The sequence below is a fragment of the Carlito syrichta genome, unplaced genomic scaffold (genome assembly GCF_000164805.1).
Source record: "Carlito syrichta isolate Samal-C Ts95f unplaced genomic scaffold, Tarsius_syrichta-2.0.1 Scaffold287800, whole genome shotgun sequence".
Lineage (NCBI taxonomy): Eukaryota > Metazoa > Chordata > Mammalia > Primates > Tarsiidae > Carlito > Carlito syrichta.
In genome coordinates this window covers 478,161-499,396 of record NW_007231896.1, presented here as the reverse complement: position 1 = coordinate 499,396, position 21,236 = coordinate 478,161, and the positions used below count along the sequence as shown (strand labels likewise).

At 43.3% G+C, this 21,236-nt stretch overlaps 1 protein-coding gene across 1 annotated transcript in view; it reads right to left on the bottom strand.

The window, feature by feature from the left end:
- Positions 1-3,284: 3,284 nt before the first annotated feature.
- C8A (complement C8 alpha chain) overlaps positions 3,285-21,236 on the bottom strand; it is a 59,838-nt gene continuing 41,886 nt past the window's right edge. Inside the window, exons 8-11 of the mRNA XM_008053049.1 lie at positions 13,982-14,113; positions 12,640-12,797; positions 8,294-8,516; positions 3,285-3,657 (exon numbers count right to left, since the gene is read on the bottom strand). Of these exons, the coding sequence (XP_008051240.1) occupies positions 3,506-3,657; positions 8,294-8,516; positions 12,640-12,797; positions 13,982-14,113 (665 nt within the window). The 3' untranslated portion in view covers positions 3,285-3,505. The remainder of the gene's footprint in view (positions 3,658-8,293; positions 8,517-12,639; positions 12,798-13,981; positions 14,114-21,236) is intronic.

The following is a 21,236-nucleotide window of genomic DNA, read 5'->3' as shown; positions in this document are numbered from 1 at the left end:
TCAAAGAAATCAAGGATGACACAAACAAATGGAAAAACATTCCATGCTCATGGATTGGAAGAATCAATATTACCAAGATGTCCATCTTACCCAAGGCAATCTACAGAGTCAATGCAACACCCATCAAATTACCAACATCATTTCTCTCAGACCTAGAAAGAACAATACAGAAATTCATATGGAAACAAAAACAAAAAAGCATGAATAAACAAAACAATCCTCAGCAAAAGAAACATAGCAGGAGGTATCATGCTTCCAGACTTTAAACTTATAAAGCAACAGTAACCAAAACAGCCTGGTATTTGTGCAGGAATAGGCACAGGAACAATGGAACAGGACAGAGATTCCAGAAGCAAAAACACAATCTCTCAACCAACTCATCTTCAATAAAGTCAACAGTAACAATTACTGGGGAATGGAGACCATATTTAGCAAATGGTGCTGGGAAAACTGGCTGACCATAAAAGAATGAAACTGGACCCCTATGCATCCCCACATATAAAAATCAACTCAAAATGGATCAAAGATCTAAATGTAAAACCTACAAGAATCCTAGAAGAAAACATAGGAATCACTCTTATGAACATTGGAGTAGGCAACAAATTCTTGACCAAGTCTCCAAAAGCAAATGCCATAAAAGCTAAGATAGACAAGTGGGACCTCATCAAACTGAAAAGCTTTTGCACAGTGAAATAAGCCATCAAGAGAACAAAGAGACAACCCACAAAATGGGAGAAAGTATTTACAAATTATGCATCTGACAAAGCCCTAACATCCAGGATCTACAAGGAACTCAAATGAAGTGAAAGGAAAAAACCAAACAACCCATTAAAAAGTGGGCAAAGGATACAAACAGACATTTCTTAAAAGATTACATACAAGCAACCAACAGACACATGGAAAACCACTCAGCCTCACTAATCATCAGTGAAATGCAAATCAAAAGTATAATGAGACACTGCCTAACTCTAGTAAGGATGGCTATCATTAATAAAGTCAAAAAAACAACTGTTGGTGGGAGTGTACTAGTTCAGCCACTATGGAAGACAGTGTGGAAATTCCTAAAAGAACTAAAAATTTACCTCCCATAAACTCCAGCAATCCCCCTCCTGGGAATACACCCAGAGGAACATAAATCATTCTACCGAAAAGACACCAGCACATGCATGTTTATTGTTGGGCTATTCACAATAGCAAAAACATGGAACCAATCCTATTGCCCATTGAAAGTGGACTGGATAAAGAAAATGTGATACATATACACGATGGAGTACTATGCAGCCATAAAGAACAAAATCATGAACTTTAAAGCAAATTGGATGGAGATACAGACCATAATACTAAGTGAGCTATCACAGAAACAAAGAACTGAATACTGAATGTTCTCACCCATGAATAGGCCCTGAACTCCTGAAGGATCGGCAGTTGCTGGACACTGCTAGGGGAAGGGGGTGGAGGCAGGGGACACGTGACAACACAAAGGGTACCTAGTTGACTACCAGGAGCGTGAGGGCCTGTTAGAAGCCCAAACTTCACCTGTATGCAGCCTGCTTATGCAATTAATCCTCACTTAAAAATAAAATTTTAAAAAATAATAACAATGGTGTTGCTAATAATTTACTGTGTGACAGGCATTGTGCCAAGTGTTTTTATATATTTTATTTTATTCATGTCTCCTATCTTTCCCACTTTCCATTCCCAGCACAAACACACATTACACATACTCCCAATATTCCTTCTTACTTTCTTTGTCTCATGCTGGATTTCTGAGAGGTTGCCTTCCTGTTTGCTTAACTCCTTCAAGGCCTGGGTCAAGCCCCACACCATCCACAATATACACACCCATGAAAAGGTAAATTTCTCTCCCACTTGGCCTCTTTCAGGACTTGTTTTGTGTGTCCCATGTTTTGGCATTAACTCAACAAGTAATTTCCCGTGGTCCTAAAACCTCCTCTAATTGTTTCATGTGTATATAAGTCTTATTATTACCCTAACAAGATGAAAGACTCTGGAAGGATTTGAAGCACCTATATGTTGATTACCAGACACTTATTGAGTACCTATCACCATTCACTGGGAATGTAGATTTGGTCATTAAGGAGCTCACAGTCTAATAGGAGAAACTGACAGATAAACAGAAAATTCATTGTTAGCTAACATGTTCTTGACTGAAGTGCTGGGGGATTCTGAGGCTGGCTAGTGTGACTGGCTGTCCTAGGGATAAGTCAGGGAAGGTAGACTGAGCATCACTGGTTGGCCCCTTCAAGTCACTCTGGGTGGCTGACCAAAATGAACTGACTTAAATTAATTCACTTATTTAATCAGCAGATGCTCACTAGGTCCCAGCTATATTCAAAGCACAACACTATCCTCTGGAAATACAGGGATAACCAAAACAAACCTGGTTCCTGTCATCAAGATTGCAATCTCTTGGGGGTAGGGGGAAAAAAACAACAGATCTTAGATAGTCACAGGAGATATGGAATTCAATATACACGTGATCTTCTGAATATTTGTGCTCCTTCAAAATTTATGTTGAAATCCTAATCCCAAGATGGTATTAGGAGGTAAGGCCTTGGCCTTTTCGGGGTGATTAGATTATGAGTTCAGAGCCTTCAGAGATAGAATTAGTGCCCTAATAAAAGAGATTCCAGAGATTCCCTTACCCCTTCTGCCATGTGAGGACACGGTAGAAGGACAGTCCGGTATAAACTAAGAAGTTGGCCCTCAGCAGATACTAAATCTGCCTTAATTTTGTATTTCTCTGCCTCCAGAACCATAAGAAATAAATTTATATTGTTTAATAAGCCATCCATTTATGGTATTTTTGTTATAGAATACTAAGACAATATAATTACTAGTTGTGAACATTATACAATTACAAGGAATAGTGTGCCATAAGAAAAAAAAAATGGAGAGAAATGTGATATTGTGGTAAGAACTTAATCAAACTAGAAAGACTAATTGAATTTTAAAAAAAAGAATCCAAATGAAGGAAAATTGAAGGAACTCAAGTCAATTTTTAATACTTTTCTCGTTATGCAGGGTGTCTGCTTATTCTACCAATTAATAATGTTATTGTAAATGAACACATGCTGTTCTCAAAGAACTAAGAGAATTCTCATCACACTTTATTTTATTGGACATTGATTATCTCAAGAGTGTCTGCCTTCTGCCTGCTTTGTCTTTCTAACATACTTTTAAGTTTTCCTAAATCATGGATTGAGTTTTCTTTTCACTTTTTTTTAAATGTGAATGATCCAAAGAGATGTGCACAGGATTGTTAGTTAACACTCAACATCCAGTTGAATAAACGACTGAGTTTTGTAAGCAATAGAACAGTTGGCTGTAGATGGTGTGACCTAGTCTGAGGGCTGGGATCTGGCAGGACAAAGAAAAAGTCTATGCTGATTTGCGTCTTCTCTCAACTGAAAGAAGTCTTTATCTGATAGCCAGTGCAGGTGGCAATGTCCTCAGCTTCTGTCCCAGCCTGTGCCAGAGGCCCTCAGCAAGCCTGGGTCTGTAATTGCTTCCCCAGACACAAGGCTCCTCCATTTTGGGGTGCAGGGTTGTCGCACTCTCTCCTTCTTTCCTGGGTGCCTCCTGTGCACACAGACCAAGAGCTCCAGCAGCTCCAGCTCCCATCTGCTTTGGCCCCTGCAGAGAAAATTTCCCAGGGGAGAAGGAGGTTAGCACATGGGTAAGGAGGGAGGGCCATTCCGTTGCCCTGCCCGAGAGTAGTCTGAAATCTCTCCTTGGGGAAATGCTTTGAGGTAGCCAAGCAAGACCTCTGTGCCCACTGCCTCGCACTTAATTTGAAACATAGGATGGAGTGAGAAGAGGCCACTGGGAACCCATTTTATGAAATTGGAATCTATGGAAGATGGATAGCGGAGGAAGGCAGGAGGCGCACTTCTCTGGAAGAAGGACACAAAGTCCCTGGAGGGTGTGAAGAACAGGGAGCACAGCCCAGTTGGGGATTCAGAGAACAGACCTGGCCAGACACCTCTTTGGAGGGTCTTGCTTAGCTTTTGTATGAGTATCTGCAAATTAAACCCCCTTAGACTCTGACAATGATTCTCTATACAGAGCATCTGAACACATATGCTGACCATGGAATGTCTGGAAATCCAGCTAGAATTCCACAGAATCTCCCTAAACTTGAGCTTCTGCCTTCTCCAGCTCTGTGCCTTTGAGCAAGCCCATCCCCTCTCAGCCTGAGTTTTGGACTCTGTAGCATGAGGATGGACTAATCCAATTTTTTCATTATTACTTTTTTTAATCACTATTTTTTCCCGTAAATGAAATCTCACAGGGACCCCAACATCTAAGTCAGATGAAAGTAGAGCTGTTCTATTTGAAGCTGGGGTGTCTGTCAGGCTCGCCCTCCGCCACTGGGGTGGTCCCCACCACCCCAAGTTTCCTCAGATCACAGTGTGAATATCATTGGATTAGATTATCTCCAAGTTCCTTCCAGCTCTGTAATTATACTCCCTGATGGGGCAACCACAGCAGGACTCTCTGTGTCTTTCTCCCACTCTGTGACTCGGTCCCTGTAGGCAAAAGATTGCTGTGAAAATTCCTAGGGACTCTAATGGGCCTCTATGGAAGCTGACTAACTCCCCTGTTCAGACTTCCTTGCCAGCCCAATCTGCCAGGCTGAAAGTTCTATACGATAGCCCCAAGGCCAGCCAATATCCACACCCTCGTTGGAACCAGGTTAGTGCACCACGTGCTGCCTGCCACTGAATGGATATAAGGGGACTGATGCTAGATGAATGGGTTTTCAAAGCAGCCCCCTGATCCCTCCCTACTCCTCAGATTGTTACCATGATGCCCCCTCCTTCTCCAGTGCTCACCGAATGTGCACATGCCTCAGCAGGGCTACCTGCCACTGAGCCTGGCACTGACCAGTGAAGAAGCATGTCTGGGTGGCCCGCACTTTCCCTTCTCTTTGTCTCTGCTGTGTCAACAGGGATCCAAGCAAGTCCCTGGTTCTGAGGCCTTTGAAGTGCTATAATTAAGTTACACAGGCAAGGCTCACATCTGTCCCTTATATCTTGCCAGGCCAAGCTGATAACCATGAACTGGCACAGTAACCCCTCCACCCTCCACACAATGATAGCTACTAAAATCACCTCAGGCCCTCTACTCTCATTCTCTAAATTTCCTCACTTTTAGGATGTGAATCAATAGAATGCAATGTGTAGGAGCTTGGGTCCTGGCATCAACTTGCTGGGTCCAAATTCCAGCTCTTTCACTCCCCAGTTAGAAGACCTTGAGCAAGTTGTTTAACCTTCCTCCCACCCCAGTTTCCTCATCTGTAAATTGGGACAAATAATAGCATTTATAAGGTTCTTGGGGAAATCTGTGGGTTCGTACACACAAAGGCTGCTATGCTGGCTGGCACAGAACAAGGGGTAGTTATCATTTCTGTTCATTGACCTTTGGTCCCTTTGGAAAGGTTGCCTGGCTGATGGGTAAATGGGGGCTGCAACCCAGTCCACACCTTGCCTGGGAATTCAGGAAAGCCCTGGGTCCTTGAGCTGGGCTGTGTCAACCCAGAGTGGTTTTTTTTTCCTTCCCAATTCACTCACTTTCCAGGCAGTGCCTTTTTCCAATTTCTGTAAGTAAACTGTGTTCGAGGCTTGGCCCTGGTAGTTAGTCTCCCTGGTTCTTTTGTCTCTGTGTTTTCCTTCATAAGGACTTTGGCTTTCACCCACCCTCTTGGCTCACCCCTTTCAGAATTTGTCCTACAGGGTACCAGGAAGCACAGTGGGACCCAAATTCTACCCCCTTTTTGCCAGCAAAGGAGGGATTTGGAAAAGGAGCCCCCCAGGACTCTACCAATGGAGCATCCCACATGGAGCTAGTGCTTCTTTTGCTTATTATATTACAGCCTGCCACATGTGTTAACTAGTTTAATCCTCAACATACTGATATAACCTCATTTGACAGGGTATGCCCAGGATTCAAAGACCAGACTGACACCAGAGGTTATGCTATCCTGCCTTCTGTTTGGAACTATTCTCCCAATGAGGAAATAATAACTCACTATCACCTCATTTTAAGGTCTGCTGAGATCTCACTCAGATCTGCTGGGTGAAGATCACCCTTGAATTCTAAGGATACTAGTATTTCTTCCAAACGAAGATGAATTCAAAGACTTTAAGTTTCAAACTACCAACTGTTCATCATGTTGCCATCCCTTGTTTAGGTCAGAGACTCAGAGATCCTGGAGTAGGAAGGACCTTGAAGCCATCCTACCCAGCCATCCATTGGATGACTGAATCTCTTCTACAACTCCCTGACACATAGTTCTCCTCTCCCCTCCCTCATTCCCACCACACTGCATGCAGAAGAAAGTTTTTTCTCATTAAGCCCAAATCCCTTTGCAATAACTTGTCTTGTTTAGTACTACAACTTAATCTCGGTGGTCACAGAATACAAGTTTTATGGTCTCTCAATGCATTGGGACTTGTTCCTCCTGAGTCTTCTCTTCTCTGTGCCAAAACTTTCCAACCTTTACAGCTCGGCTCTTATTACACAAGTTTGAATCAGTTTGACCTCCTTCCCTTGGTTGTCCATTTTGCTTGGCCAATATCTGAAGAAGTGTGGCACCAAGAACAAAGCTCCTGATGTGTCTTTTTCTGGACTCCTCTGTCAACCTAGCCCTTTACTTTGGGGGCAATTCTACCACACAGTTGACTGCCACTGAGTGAACAGGCACCAATGCTTGGTCAGATTCTTACACACAGCTCTTGAGTCACATGGGTCACGCCTCATCTATCCTGTGATTCAACAGTAAGTAAACCTAAGCCTGGTTCCTTAGATTTACCCATGCATACTTCTTTTTTTATTGTTATTTCTTTGCCTTGTCTTCATTACAGTAACCAACAGAGATGGATTTATACATTGACTTGGAAGTCCATATGTTTTGTCATCATTTTTTGTACCATATACACAGTTTTGTATGCCTGGAAAATTAGAAGCTTAGAGATTAGGATGTGCACAGAGATTCTTGGAGCTTGAAGGAACTAAGCCCCAGAAAGCTGAGATTAGCCACTGTCTCATAGTGAGTTAATGAAATAGCTGGGATTCACATCCAGATCCCCAGACTTCTTCATCTTTAAGAAATGGATTTTTAATCCTTGTTTGATCACTTTCTTCCCCAGTGTCATTCAGTTCATGCTGCAGCTATATGCATTTAAACCTCATTTGCCCAACCTTGTTGTTAGTTATAACTCCTTACACTATGATGACAGCTACTTGTTTCTTGAAGTGTATTGATTGTGTTTTCCCAGAACATATGTTCAAATCAAAACCCCCATTACCTGTGAATGTGATCTTATTTGTAAATAGGGTCTTTGCAGATGAAATCACATTAAGCTGAGGTCATGCCAGATTAGGGTGGGCCCAAATCCAATGACTGGTGATTCCTTTTTTTTTTTTTTTGAGTTGTAGTCTCACACCATTGCCCAGGCTGGAGTGCAGTGGCACACTCATGGCCACCCCAGCATCGACCTGCTGGACTTCAGTGATCCTTCTACCTCAGCCTTCCAAGTAGCTGGAAGTACAGGTGTGCACTACCACACCCAGCTAATTTTTTTATTTATTGTAGAGACAGGTCTTGCCAAGTTGCCCAGGCTGGCATCAAACCCGTTTGCCTCAGGCAATCCACTCACCTGGGCATCCCAAAGTATTGGGATTACAGGCTGAGCCACTGAGCCTGGCTGACTGGTGATTCTTATGAGAAGAGAAAACAGTCACAGAGGGAAGAATGCCATGTGAAGGCAGAGGCAGAGACTGTAGTGATGCATTTTCAAGCCAACAAACACCAAAAATTGCTGACAACCATCAGAAGCTACAAAGAGGCAAGGAGCACGTTCTCCCTCAGATTCTCCAAAAGAAAGCTATCTAACCAACTCACCTAAATTTTGAACTTCTAGCTTCCAGAAGTCTGAAACAATACATTTCTGTTGTTTTAAGCCTCCCAGTTTGTGATAGGTTGTAATAGAAGCCCTAGGAAATTCATTTATCCCTCCATGAGTGTATTCTATTATCCATACACATCTTGGCGAAAAACAGTTCTCATCTGAGAAAGTTCTGATGTCAAAGAGAAAACAAGAGTCATTAAATGTGGTGGGTGAGCAAACAACTCTTGAGCAACAGAACTCCTGGGGTAGTGGCTAAGAGGACTTAGAAAGGAGGGGCCTGGAGCCCCAGAGGTCCTTCTGCACTAGCCCATTTGATCCGAGCCAGGCTGGAAGTGGGGGGGGTGCACAGTTCTTACCCTCTATCTCCATTTGCTCACAGGCAGGACCCTGGCGACCCAGGCGGCACTGGCACCTGCAGCTGGTGCCATCGAGGATGGGCACCCCATTGTTGAAGCAGGGCCCACAGCGGCAGGCGTTGAATTCCATCAGGTACTGGTCCAAGGCCTGGCGCAGGTTCTGGCGCTTGGCCTCCAGAGGGCCCAGGTTTGTGTGTCGCAGCACCTCGTGGATGGGCTGCATCTACAAACATAGAAAGAACACAGGGCCCCTCCCTGGTGTCTGTCCAGTTTTCCAGAGCCCCAAAACTGGCCACCCAGCTTCTGGAAAGCCTGTTACATGCCAGGCCCAGAGGCCGACACCCAACTCATTCCACCACCTGGGATCCTCACAGCCACTCCATACATAGGAACTAAACTTCCCAGCTCACAGATGAAGAAACGGAGGCTCAGAGTGTTTGAGCGACTGGCTTGGGATCACAGTTATTAAGTGCAAGGCTCACTCTGAACATGGACCCACTAAGTCCTGGCTAAGTAGTTGTGTTGCCATAGCTGAGCAATCCCCCTAATGGTATAAGTGTGAAGGTTGTGTGTGGCTGGGTGGAGGGTCATTTACATTTGAGGCAACTCATGCCAGGCTCGTCTATAGTCCAGAGTTTCTCAACCTCAGCACGACTGCATTTCTAGCTGGATCGTTCTTTGTTGGCAGCAGTGTGCTGTCCTGTGCACTGTAGATGTTTAGCAGCATTGCTATCCTCTAATCACTAGATGCCAGTAGCAACCGTCCAGTCATGAAAACCAGAACTGTCTCCTGACATTGCCAAGTGTCCCCTGGGGGGCAAAACTGCCTCTGGCTGAGAAGTTGCAGATATGGTGGGGAGAACACTGAATCTGGGGCCAGTAAACCTGGCTTCAAATCCCAGCCCTCCTACTGCCAGCTGTGTGATCTTTGGCACTTGACACACTGAGCCTTCTTCCTCATCAGTAAAGAGAGTGCAGTCATCCCACCCTCCAGGTTTATTGTGAGGATTAAAGGAGGTGATATATGGGAAAAGCCCATCACATGGTAAAACCTGAATAAATGCAGTTCACTTCCGGGCTGTGTGGCCGAGAATGCTTAATGCCCCTCTCTAAACCTGATCCTCATTATCTAGAAACAGGAATAATACCTACTTCCTAGATTTCTTGGGGGAATCTAAAGAAGTAATGAATGTTTGATATCCCTGTAAAAGGGAAGAACAGTATAAAATAAAGCACCATTTCTATTAGTTAGATGTGATGATAGTAAAAAGAACCCCGCGTTTTGTTTTTGTTTTTTGTTTTTTTTTTTAAGAAAGAAAAGTTTATTTAAAAGTAATTTAGAGAGAGAAAGAAAAGGGAGACAGAAGATTCACCTCCCCAAGGTGGAGGAGGGGGCCAAAGTTAGGAAGCATGGCGACAGCCATAGCTCAAAGAGCACATGGCCACACCAGAGTCTAGCAAGGCAATGGCCATTGGCTGCTTGAGACCCCTGCGTTTTTTGAATTGCACGTACATATGGTTATTGTCAGCATGCTTACAATGTTATATATTCTAACACAACCATGAAAGGAAGACTCTTTTTCAGATCTCTCATTTTACAGGAGAGGAACTTGAGGCCCCCAAGGGGAAGAGATTTGCTAAGGCCACAGAGAAAGTCAGTAGTAGGACTGAGCCAAAGTGGAGCAGTTTCACTTCTCTGGGAAGCAGAAGTCAACAGAGGGCACTTGCAAAAGCCTTGAATGGGCTCCAGGAAATGTGTACTGAAGAACCTATGGCAAACAGACCTTGGCCTGTGGTCAGGGGCTGTAGCTAGCTGAGGTCACAAGGTAGGTAATGTCAGGACTGGTTGGGACCCCAGCCAAGGGGAGAAAACCCCTTACTGGAAGTTCAGGGAATTTGGCCCCATTGTTAGGAAGTCAGTGCAGAATGGACTGCCCTGTTGTTCTGGTTAAAGGTAACTCTTAGTTCCAGGGAAGGCTAGGACCATTGAGCAACTTCTCTTTGACCTTCCAGTGAGGTTCAGCGCCCAGTCCCCCATCTCAGACTTTCCTTCCCAGGTCCTTCTGGAAGAAGAAAAAAACAAACACCAGGACGTGCTGGACTTGAGGAGAAAAAGGAAGAGAAAAAGAATCTTAGAATGTTAGCACTTGAAGAGCCATGATCTTGCTCCCATTCTACAGATAAGAAAACAGATTCAGAGAAGGCAAGCAATATTATATAGCAACACAAGGTAAGATAACACATAACACATAATACCTCACGTAACACAGCATAGCAATGTAACGTAATACAAAGATAACATAACACGACTCCTATATTCACTCCATCTAAGTACCTGCTATACATAAGCACTGCTGAGCTCTGGGGATATGCAAGTGAATGTGATACTGTTTCCACTTTGAACCTCAGACTCCAAATAATCCCCTAACTGGTCTCCTTGTCTGTCATTTCTCTCTTTCTTCTTCCATTCACGCTTTCCCTGTGAGCATTCTTTTTAAAGCACAGCACTACCTGTGTAACTTCCCTGCTCTAAATCCTGCTGGCGGCTTAATGTATCCATTCTAAATTGCTCAGGGGGCAGCATGGGTTGTGAAGAGATTGTGGATATTAGTGTCAAACACGACTCAAGTTGGCCTCTGTCATCTGCCAATTATGAGGTCATGCGATGAACTTGTTTCCTCAACTTGTGTTTATTTAACTACCCACCCTTGTCTCCTTAGCCTTGGGAAGTAACAGATTAATCCTAAGTGATAGAGCAGGAAACTGGGACTCAGAGAGTGAAATCCAAGGGCACAAACTGAACAGGTGGCTGAGCCATGATCTAAAGTACATCTTTCTCCTCCTTCCTCAGCCCCACCAAAGCCAGGGCTTTTTTCCCCCAAATATAGCATTTATTCTCCAGATGATGAACCTCTGTCTTCCCCTTGGAAGTTTTACTCAAGGCAAACACAAGGCTCACTTCTTGCCTATGAAAGTTTATATATTACTCCTGATATCAATTTTACAGTTTTTGCCCAAATCACTAATAGCTTGATGATAGTAATTTTCAGATCCTATGTGAATTACAGGTGCATGAAAATGGTCCCTTACTTATTGAAGAAAAAATGAAATCAAGGTTAACCCATCTGACCTCTTTCTTCATAGAAAGCGGGGTGTTATAATAGACTTCTAGATGTAGCTGTAGGTATTTGTGTTAAGAGGAAGAAGGTATTCATGGATTTTTAAACATATGTAGAAAAATAGTCAAGGGTAAGGAGAAAATGGGTGAGAAAATGATGATATTTTGCTTCAAGGTCTAAAATGTAACTTCTTTTTTAAGGGACTCTTTTGCATATTGACAGAGGTAGTCTGACAACTGCTGGGACAATTTATTCTTTTGCAGTTTGAATATGGTTTTAACCCTGTGTGAAGTTAGGCTATAAGGCATGGTTTCTTTTTGGCATTATTGGCATTTGGGGCCAGCTATTTCCTTATTGTGGGGGCTATTCTATTCATTGTAGGATGGTAGGCAGCATTCCTGGCCTCTGCTTCCAGGTGCTCAAACATCTTCCTCTTCCTACTATGAGATGTGACCAAAATGTCTCTGGACATTGCTAAATTTCTCCTGCAGAGCAAAATTGCCCCCAGTCATTGAGAGCCACTGCTTTAAGGAAGGTGCTCGGATAGAGAGAAGTGAGATCTGAATACAAAGTTCAAAAGGCCTGCCATATATGAGCTCTGTGACCCTCGACAATTCACTTGATTTCTCAGAGCCTGAATTTCCTAATCTTTTCAATGGGGAAGTCATATGTGGTGAGGAGATGAAATGATTTAGATGAACAGCAGCTAATTGCAGCTTATTTTTATAGAGCCTTTGAGCTAAAAATGACCTTTACATGTTTAAAGAGGTGTGAAAAAGAGGAAGAACAGCAACCGCTACTACTATCCCTACCGCTTGTATGTCAGTGGTTGAATGTGGACCACAAGGCCTAAAATATTTACTATCCAACCATTTACAGAAAAAGCGTGCCACTTCCTAATTTAGCATGTGTTATTTTTAAAGCCTTTTATGTATAAATGCAAATTATGATGGTTGAATGTAGCCTAACCCTGAAAAACTTGTGGGTTTACTAGGATAAAACTGAACACGGACCACATAATAAGCATTTGATCCCAGCTCTCCCATGGCCCGGGTCTAAAGTCACGCAATCCCTGTAGTCAGGCTTGAGCAAGGCCATCAGCTCAGTGTGCCGTTACATTTAATCTTGTTCTTTGATGGACTCATAATAAGAAATATGAAATGATCTGGTCTGCTTCACTTTCATTCCTCATGGACGTAGAGTTTCTTCAACTGCGAAAAGACTTACCTCAAAATCGATAACAACAGGATTATACTTTAATGACCTCCCCCAGAAGCGATATGTAATGGTACTCCCATCTTGTGTCAAGCCACTGCCCCAGCCAGCACTGCCACCTCGCACCCGAGAAATGATGTCTTCCACAGCCATGGCCTTCATGTTGTGTTCTGCCATCAAGAGGACAACCACATTAGCTCATTTCCAAAAAAAGCGAAAGGACAAGTTGGCAAATTCCACTAATGAAATTTGGAGAAAAGTTTATGTGCTGTGCTCTCCTTTGAGCTGTCTGCCATTCTTCTACTTTTCTGAGTTAACCAGCAGGACAAGGCAGAAGAGAAAGACCAAGACTCAGAAATATTACAGACCCATCTTCTGGAGCAGAGCAGATACTGAGAGGATAGATTGATTAGTCACATGAAGGGTGGAGAGGAAGGAACGTGGATGACCATTCATTCATTCATTCATGTGTCAAGTGTTTACTCAGTGTCTTCTATGAGCCAACAAGTTTAAGCAAATATTATATGTGTATGGTAGATGTCACTTTAGGACTCAGTAGGGGCCCAGAAAAAAACTGGTCAGATATACAGTATAACAGTGGGAGTTGGGGAATCTAGAAGAAAGGAAGTTGTGTAGAGAAATGAGTGAATGTTTCCCAAGTAAATGGAGAGAGGCTGGAAGGACATCAGAGAGAGCTGGGATCAAATGCTTATTATCTGGTCCGTGTCCAGTTTTAAGCAATTTGACTTAAAACCCTGTGGCATGAATAGTGTAATACAATGGGAGTAACTTGTACTTGTGTAATATCTACGTCACCCACTGCATAATAAACTGTTTCTTTATTCCAGATGTCTCCAACCTGGAAAAAACAACCTGATGCATGTTCAATGTATGAATGAGTATGAATGACTTGTTCAGGAAATGTCCCAAAATATTCTTACATAATCCCTCTCTTATCATTATTTTTTAAGCTTGGACTTGATAACCATATTCTCTACTCTCAGCAGCCTGGTTTCCTCCCTCTGGACTCTAATCTGTTGGGCCTTTATTCCAACAGTTTACTTTCCATATTCTGTCAACACATTACTTTCATTCCAGTTCTTACTTGGACCTCTGCCTTGTAATTTAAATCTAGCAAGGTGCCCCATACAAAGGCAAGCATTTCTAAGGAGATTTCAGCCCACAGGAGATTCAAACCAGAGCCAATACAAGTCATTGGTTTGAGGAATTTAGCATTCACACAGTGTGACCATTGACTGAAATGAAATCAATTGGGGGAAAAAATAGCTCCCATGCCCTGAGTGCAGGACCAAGGGAAAATCTAGCTTCTCTTTTTAGGAAACTTATTACTTGCCAGTTGTTCCACTTCCAAATTTTTTACATTGTTCTCCTGATAAACCTCCTTCGATGCCTAAGCTATCCGTGTATTGATACTGAATGCCCACGGAGCCTCCAAAGCAAGTCTTGATATCTTTGCTGGTGACACCTGTAGCAGGGAGACAGAGAAACATAAAATTCTGAGTTACTAGAAGCCACTTCACATGCTATGACCATCTCACAGTAGTAAAAGTTAGCTTCAGCTTTGGAGTCAAAGAGATCTGTGTTGAAAGCCCAGTTTTTTTAACCCAATTTCCAATTTCTCATCTGCATTGTTCCAACCCAAATACTTCTTGAAGTAAGAAGGGATCTGTATTGCATATACTAATTGTTCAAAAATGCTAGTGCCCTGTCCTTTGCCCATTTACTGAGCCTCCTCTGAGCCAATGATTCTATCTCATTCATCTTCATGTGCTCCTATGTCTGGCTCAGTGCCTGGCCCATGCTGGGTGCCATTTTCACTTGCACTTTTGGACACTACCCTTCAATATAAATGCCCTCCTGCCTCCCTTTCCACCATCTTTCCAAAGGCCTCTGAAGTTCCCACTCAAGGCTGGTTCGGTGGCTCAGCCTGTAATCCCAGCACTTTGGGGGGTCAAGGCAGGTGGATTGCCTGAGCCCGTAGGTTTGAGACCATCCCGGGCAACTTGGCAAGACCTCATTTCTACAGTAAATCAAAAATTAGCTGGGTATGATAGTGCGCACCTATAGGTCTGGCTACTTGGAAGGCTGAGGCAGAAGAATCGCCAGAGCCCAGCACATCGACACTGGGGTGACCATGAGTGTGCCACTGCACTCCAGCCTGGGCAACAGAGTGAGACTCTGAATCAAAAAAAAAAAAAAAAGATCCCACTCAAATGTCATTTCCTCCATGAACCATTTTTAGATCAGAATAATTTCCTTTCTCCAGAGCTTCCAATGCTCTCCATGCCTGAATGGCAACATTCTCCACAATTCTTTTTGTCCAGGTCCTCTTTGCACCTCAGAGCCAGAGTCCTGATAGAAGATGTATGGATGGAAAGTCTGCTTGCCCTTCAGACCCCACAAGGACTGTCAGGCCCACATTAGCCATCTCTGTATTTGTCTACTTGTGAGGACCCACTAAGGAACCCATATTTTTCAGATGAGGAAAATAATTCTCAAGGCAGTCAAGCTATTTTTCCCTGATCACATAGGATTTTCAACTCTAGGTCTGCTTGGCAAGATAAGGTTGGATAAGTAGACTAGAGGAAGATATTGACCATGCTACACAGCTCAACTTTTTCTGTAGTTGAAAGGTTATTTTGAAAAGTAGAGTTTGAATTTTGAAACATTATTCCTTTTAACTGTTCCTATAAAATAATTATTGCCAGTCATAGTATTATTCTGGCAATCACAAAGGAAACATAATTTATACCTGTCATTCAATTGAGTTAAGGATTAGATTCAATATTTTCAAGGGGGTGCTTAGCATCAAAGTTAACTTGCCTGCATCCCTATTAAACTCCAAACTCTATGAGGTTAAGAACTTGTATCTTGTCCTCATTGTCTTGCCAGCATAGCAGACACAGTGTCTGCCATATTCATTAAGTATTTTCAGAACAAATGATGAGTGAATAAATAAATGCCCTGGGTCCTTTGATAAGGGTTTCTTATGGAAGAAAACTTAGATGTCGGGAATCCTGTATCTCAGTCACTAACACCCTGTATAATCTTGGAAAATGGCCATGATCCCACTGGGCCTGATTTTCCCGTTGATGGAAAGAAGGGATTGTGGTCTTCAAGGCTCCTTTCAGTTGTAGCCCTCCGTGACTCTGTGACTGTTTTTGAGTCACTCCCAAGCTGAAAGCGCCTGGGGGAAGCAATGCGCTGAATACTTAGCACCAAGCAAAGGGCTTCTTCTGCCATTTTCATTCAAGCACTTTTAATTTTTAATGCATTACTAATTGAGGAAGATTTAGCATATTTAATTGTTTTGATTAAAAAATGCTTCAACAGTGATAAACAAAAGTGGATGTAAAGAATTCACAGGCAGAAGCCAGAGTGATTGCCTAGGTGAGTGGTGGAGTGCTGCCGAATTAAAGTGACAGGACTGGCTGATTAATGGGGGCTGGAGGGTGCCTGTGGCGTGATTATGCACATGAAGGATCTGCCGACAACCTGCCACATGCTGCTGGGAGAAGAGAATTCCAACTTGATTTAAGCAATGTGAATTGACTGCAAAGAATTGCCTTCCGAGGACCCCAATACAGGATACCAGCCAGAAAAAGGAGTCTGTGACTTATAAAGAATCATAGCACCTAAGAGACAAAGTTCTCTTTAGATACCAAGCCCATATTTCTCATTTATAGTTGAGATGCCTGAGGTTCATGAAGGTCAGTTATCTTGCCCAAGGCCATACACTGAAACGATGGTGAAGCTGAGATTCACACTCAAGTTAGTCTTGCTCAGAAGCTTACCATATTTTCACTAATCTTTCAGTTGTCACCCCAGACTAAAGAATTCTGCTGTCTGAGAGAAAAACTTAGTAAGTACCTACTTTGTAGCATTCCCAGCACATCAAGCGATGGGCAATATAGACACCTTGAGAATAAAACTAGGCTGGGCATGGTGACTCAGCCTGTAATCCCAGCACTTTGGGAGGCCGAGGCCAGAGGATTGCCTGAGCCTGATGGTCCGAGACCAGCCTGGGTAACTTGGTGAGACATCATCTCTATAATAAATCACAAAACTAGCTGGGCATGGTGGCGCGTGCCTGTAGTTCCAGCTACTTGGAAGACTGAGGTGGAAGGATCACTGGAGCCCAGCAGGTCGAGGCTGCAGTGGCCGTGAGCATGCCACTGCACTCCAGCCTGAGTGACACGAGTGAGACTCCAACTCAAAAAAACCCCAAAAAACTAATATGAATACAATGTGAACCTGATTAAGTAAGATCTTGCCCTTGAGAAGCTAGCAGGTTTGGGGTAATGTATTAAAAGAAGACTAATCTGTATCCTGAGAGATGCTTGTTTCAATATATCAGGGTTAGAAGAGGAGCGTCTCATCAGAAACTGTGGGAGATGCCAAAATCAGACCTGTTTACAGAGAGCCTCTGGAAAACCCAGGTGAACAAGCTGAGGTGGGGGCAGAAGGACTCAAACCTGGTACCAAAATCCAGGAGTTGAAACAGGTATTAGAATCCAGGACACAGAACTGGGGAGATTAAACACACATACACACACGGAGCAGTGAAGAGCAGAGAAAAATCTGGTACCATTGTGGAGGACTTGTGCAGATGAGTATAGCATGAATTGACATTTTAAATACAAGGCAATCCTCTGCCTTTGCTCTATCCCATCCCGTCAGGTTGGACTCCTTAGGTGTTAACTTTGGACCGAGTCAAACTGGAATTTGTTTTGGGCTTTGGAACTCAGTGAACTCTGAAGTTGATCCTTCCCAAACCTGCTTATACATTGAGATTATCTGGAGTGCTTATTAAATATACATGTTACTAGGCCCAGCCTCTATCAATTCTGATTCTTTATTTCTAAGAAATCTATATGAGTACTTTAAACAAGTATCCCAGGTAATTTCCATGCAGTGGATCTCAAAACCCATATGTTGAGTACCATGGTCCTACAGAGAGAGAACCTTGGGTGGCTTGCCACAGAACTCTGGCATCTACTATTTCTTAGTCAATGCTTTGTCAATGCCTTGGATATGGACTCAGCAGCCAACCTCATCACATCTACCTAGAATAAAAACTAGGAAAAGCCAAGGACAATACGGATGAACAATCAGGATCCCCAAAACCCTCAGAACACTGGATGAATACACAAACCAAGCACAGAAAAATGAGACAGTTGATAAAGCTGTAACATCCTACCCTGGAGACAAAAGACCACCCGTACTAGTACAGTGAGGAGTGGACACAGCTTAGCAGGAGGATGAGAGAAAAGACCTTAGAGTTTTAGATTACTTCTGGCTCAGTAAGGCAATGAGGCCAGGTCAAAAAAAAAAAAAAATTACAATTAGTAAAATAAAGAATAAAATAATCTCACTCTCCTCTCCATAGATTAGAGAAACCCAGAACTTGGTGCAGAATTCTGGGAGCCACATTTTAAAAAGGAAGAAAATATGATTTTCATCAAAGAACATTACTCAGCCTTTAAAAAGAAGGAAATCCTGTCATACGCCACAACATGGATAAGGACATTTTGCTAAGTGAGATAAGCCAGTCACAGAAGGACGAAGACAGTCAGCCTGATTCCACTTCTATGAGGTTTCTAAAAAAGTGAAGTTCACAAAATGAAAGAGTAGCATAGTGGCTGCTAGGGTCTGGGGCAGCGAGGGGAAAGCAAGAGTTGCTAATCCTTGAGTATAAAGTCTTAATTATACAAGATGAATAAGTTCTGCAATCTACATTGTCTCTATAGTTAGCAATACTGTATTATACAGTTAAAATGTGGTAAAAGGGTAGATCTCATGTTAAGTGTTCTTAACACAATAAAAGTTGCTTTGTTTTGTTTTGTTTTAGTTGGAGTCTCACTCCGTCACCCAGGTTGGAGTGCAGTGGCACGCTCACGGCCACCCCAGCATCAACCGGCTAGGCTCAGGCAATCCTTCTGTCTCAGCCTTTCAAGTAGCCAGAACTACAGTAACGCGTTACCACGCCCTGCTAATTATTTATTTGTTTATTGTGGAGATGACAGTTGCCCAGGCTGTTCTTGAACCCGTGGTCTCAGACAATCCCCTCATCTCAGCCTCCCGAAGTGCTGGGATTACAGGCTTGAGCCACCGGGCCTGGTCAATACAAATTTTTTAATAGAAAATAATCTAAGAAGAATAAGCATGAAAGTGAAGGCCACATCCATTTAGGGTTGTTTGAGGGGACTGAGGGTGTTTACCCAAAGAATCAAGGATCTGACTTTAAGAGAGACCAGTAGCACCAGATTAAATTCTTCAGGAAGAAGAATTAGGCTCTTCCTTGTGGTTGTAAGGGCAAGAACTAGGACCCAAAGGACAGAAGCTGCAGGACAGGTTTGGGCTCAGAATAAAGTAGAGAAGTATTATGACCAAAGACCAAGCAGAGAAGAGGTGACTCAAGAGGCACTGAGCTACCATCACTGTAGGGGACCCAGCAGAGGTTGGCTGTTTGCCTGTGAGGGTACAGTAGGGTTTGAAAGGGTAGAAAAGACCGGTGGTCTCTTAAAGTGTCCTCTAAAGTCAAGATTCTGAGACTTAAAGAATATACCAGGACACTTTAAGAATATTTGAGTTAACATTGATATGTATCTAATGATGTTTTAGTGTACGCAAGTCATCTGGAAAATAAGGACTAAGGAGAATGCTTGTCTTCAAGGAACTGAGAGTCTACTGTGGGGATATAGACAAGGAAACAGACAATTACCGTAGTGTGTGAGGAGGACTCTGACAGAGGACAGCAGGGTCAGGGAAGGCATCCTTGGGGGTCAGAGGAGGGAGACCCCCAGAGAAAGTAGGACAAGTAGGGATTAACTAGACAAAGCTAGGAGAATATTGGGAGCAGAGGGAGGCTATGTGGAGACTTACATCCTTAGCAGCAAGATGATGCTTAGAAAAGCCAATGTGACCTAAAATCCAGAGTGGAAAAAGGGGAGAGGCAGGTTCATCAAGATCCCCAAGGAAGTACAAGGGGCAGGGGAAAGGGAAAGCGGCTGAGTTCCTTCTCACTCTAGTTAGGTTCACAGTTGTTTTGTGCTACTTGGCAGGCCAGGGGCCTAGAGGACATATCTCTAGTCACCATATACACTGCTTATTTCCCAATTGGTCCTGACTGTGGCACAGGTGAGAGTCATCCTCACACCTCCATGGAGCTGCTTCATCAATGTGGCTCTCAGGCAGAACTAGGCAGCTTGAATTCCAAGATGCCAGCATACAGCAAGTCTGTCATTCCTCAGATTAAAAGCATTAGGTGGAAAACAGCAGGTGTAATGCATTATTTATCTCTTTGCAACAAACACCATTCAGGTTGCTATGATCTATCTGCCATGTTGCTTTCCTCTGTTGGTTGCTCCCAAAGACAGCCTCAGAAGAGAAAAGAGAATCAACCAGTCTATTTTCTGCCATCACATTGGGAAAGGCGATTGGTTAGCATGTGACTGGACTAGTTGGGAGGTGTGGCTAACTACCTGGCCACTATGTGCTCCTGTTTACCCATCAAAACTCATGCTTCTAGGCTGGGCATGCTGACCCATGACTATAATCCTAGCACTTTGGGAGGCCGAGGTGAGAGGATTGCCTGAGCTCACAGGTTTGAGACCAGCCTGGGCAACTGGGCAAGACCTTGTCTCTACAATAAATTTTTAAAAAAATTAGCCGGGCATGGTGACATGTGCCTGTCATTCCAGCTACTTGGAAGGTTGAGGTGGAAGGATCACCTGAGCCCAGCAGGTCAAGACTGCGGTGGCCATGAGCATGCCATTGCACTCTAGCCTGGAAGACAGAATGAGACTCCAACTCGAAAAAAACCAAGAAAACTCATGCTTCTTGCCCCCCATCTGAGAACAGAATGAGTACTTCTGTGCCTTTAGGGGCTAGAAAATCCCTTTACCTCTTTCATTAAGTTTTCTCCCACTCAGCTCCCAGCAGCCTTTCTTCAATCCCCAAGGGCCCTATATCTGAGTTTCACTGTATCCCTGTGCTTCTCTCTAACATAGTTCTTAGTACACTCTAGTGATTGTCAATTTCTTGTTCTCTTTTTCCTATAAGACTTCAAGATTCTAAGTCATCTTTTGGGTTTACAAGGTTCTGCACAGAGCCTGGCATGCACCAGGCTCCCCAAGAGTTTTTGGCATGCACCAGGTTCCCCAAGAGTGTTTGATTCCAGCCTAGACAATACCTCTACAATGTTTTGAAAGTCATGGGTCTTTCTTTACATGAAGATGCAAATCGCAGCTTTGTAGTATCTCACTTAATTGCGCCTCATTTTTCTAATCTTTAAAATGATAATGATAATTATTTCTATCAGTGAACTCCTAAAATGTTTCTGGCACAGTTAAGTGTTCATCAAATCTTAATTGGTATTTTTAGGTAACTTGTCCAAAGTCCCATGACTAACAAACCCGAGAATAAGGTCTTGAAGAAAGGCATGCTGCACTCAAGCTGAGGGGACACTTCTTCTTATTGCACTGGTGTCACTCTGCAAAGAAATGTTCATCACATGCCATGAGTGGAGACAGTGGTCCTGAAAGGAGACTTATCAAACCCCTCATTCCTCATTCCCTGTACACCTC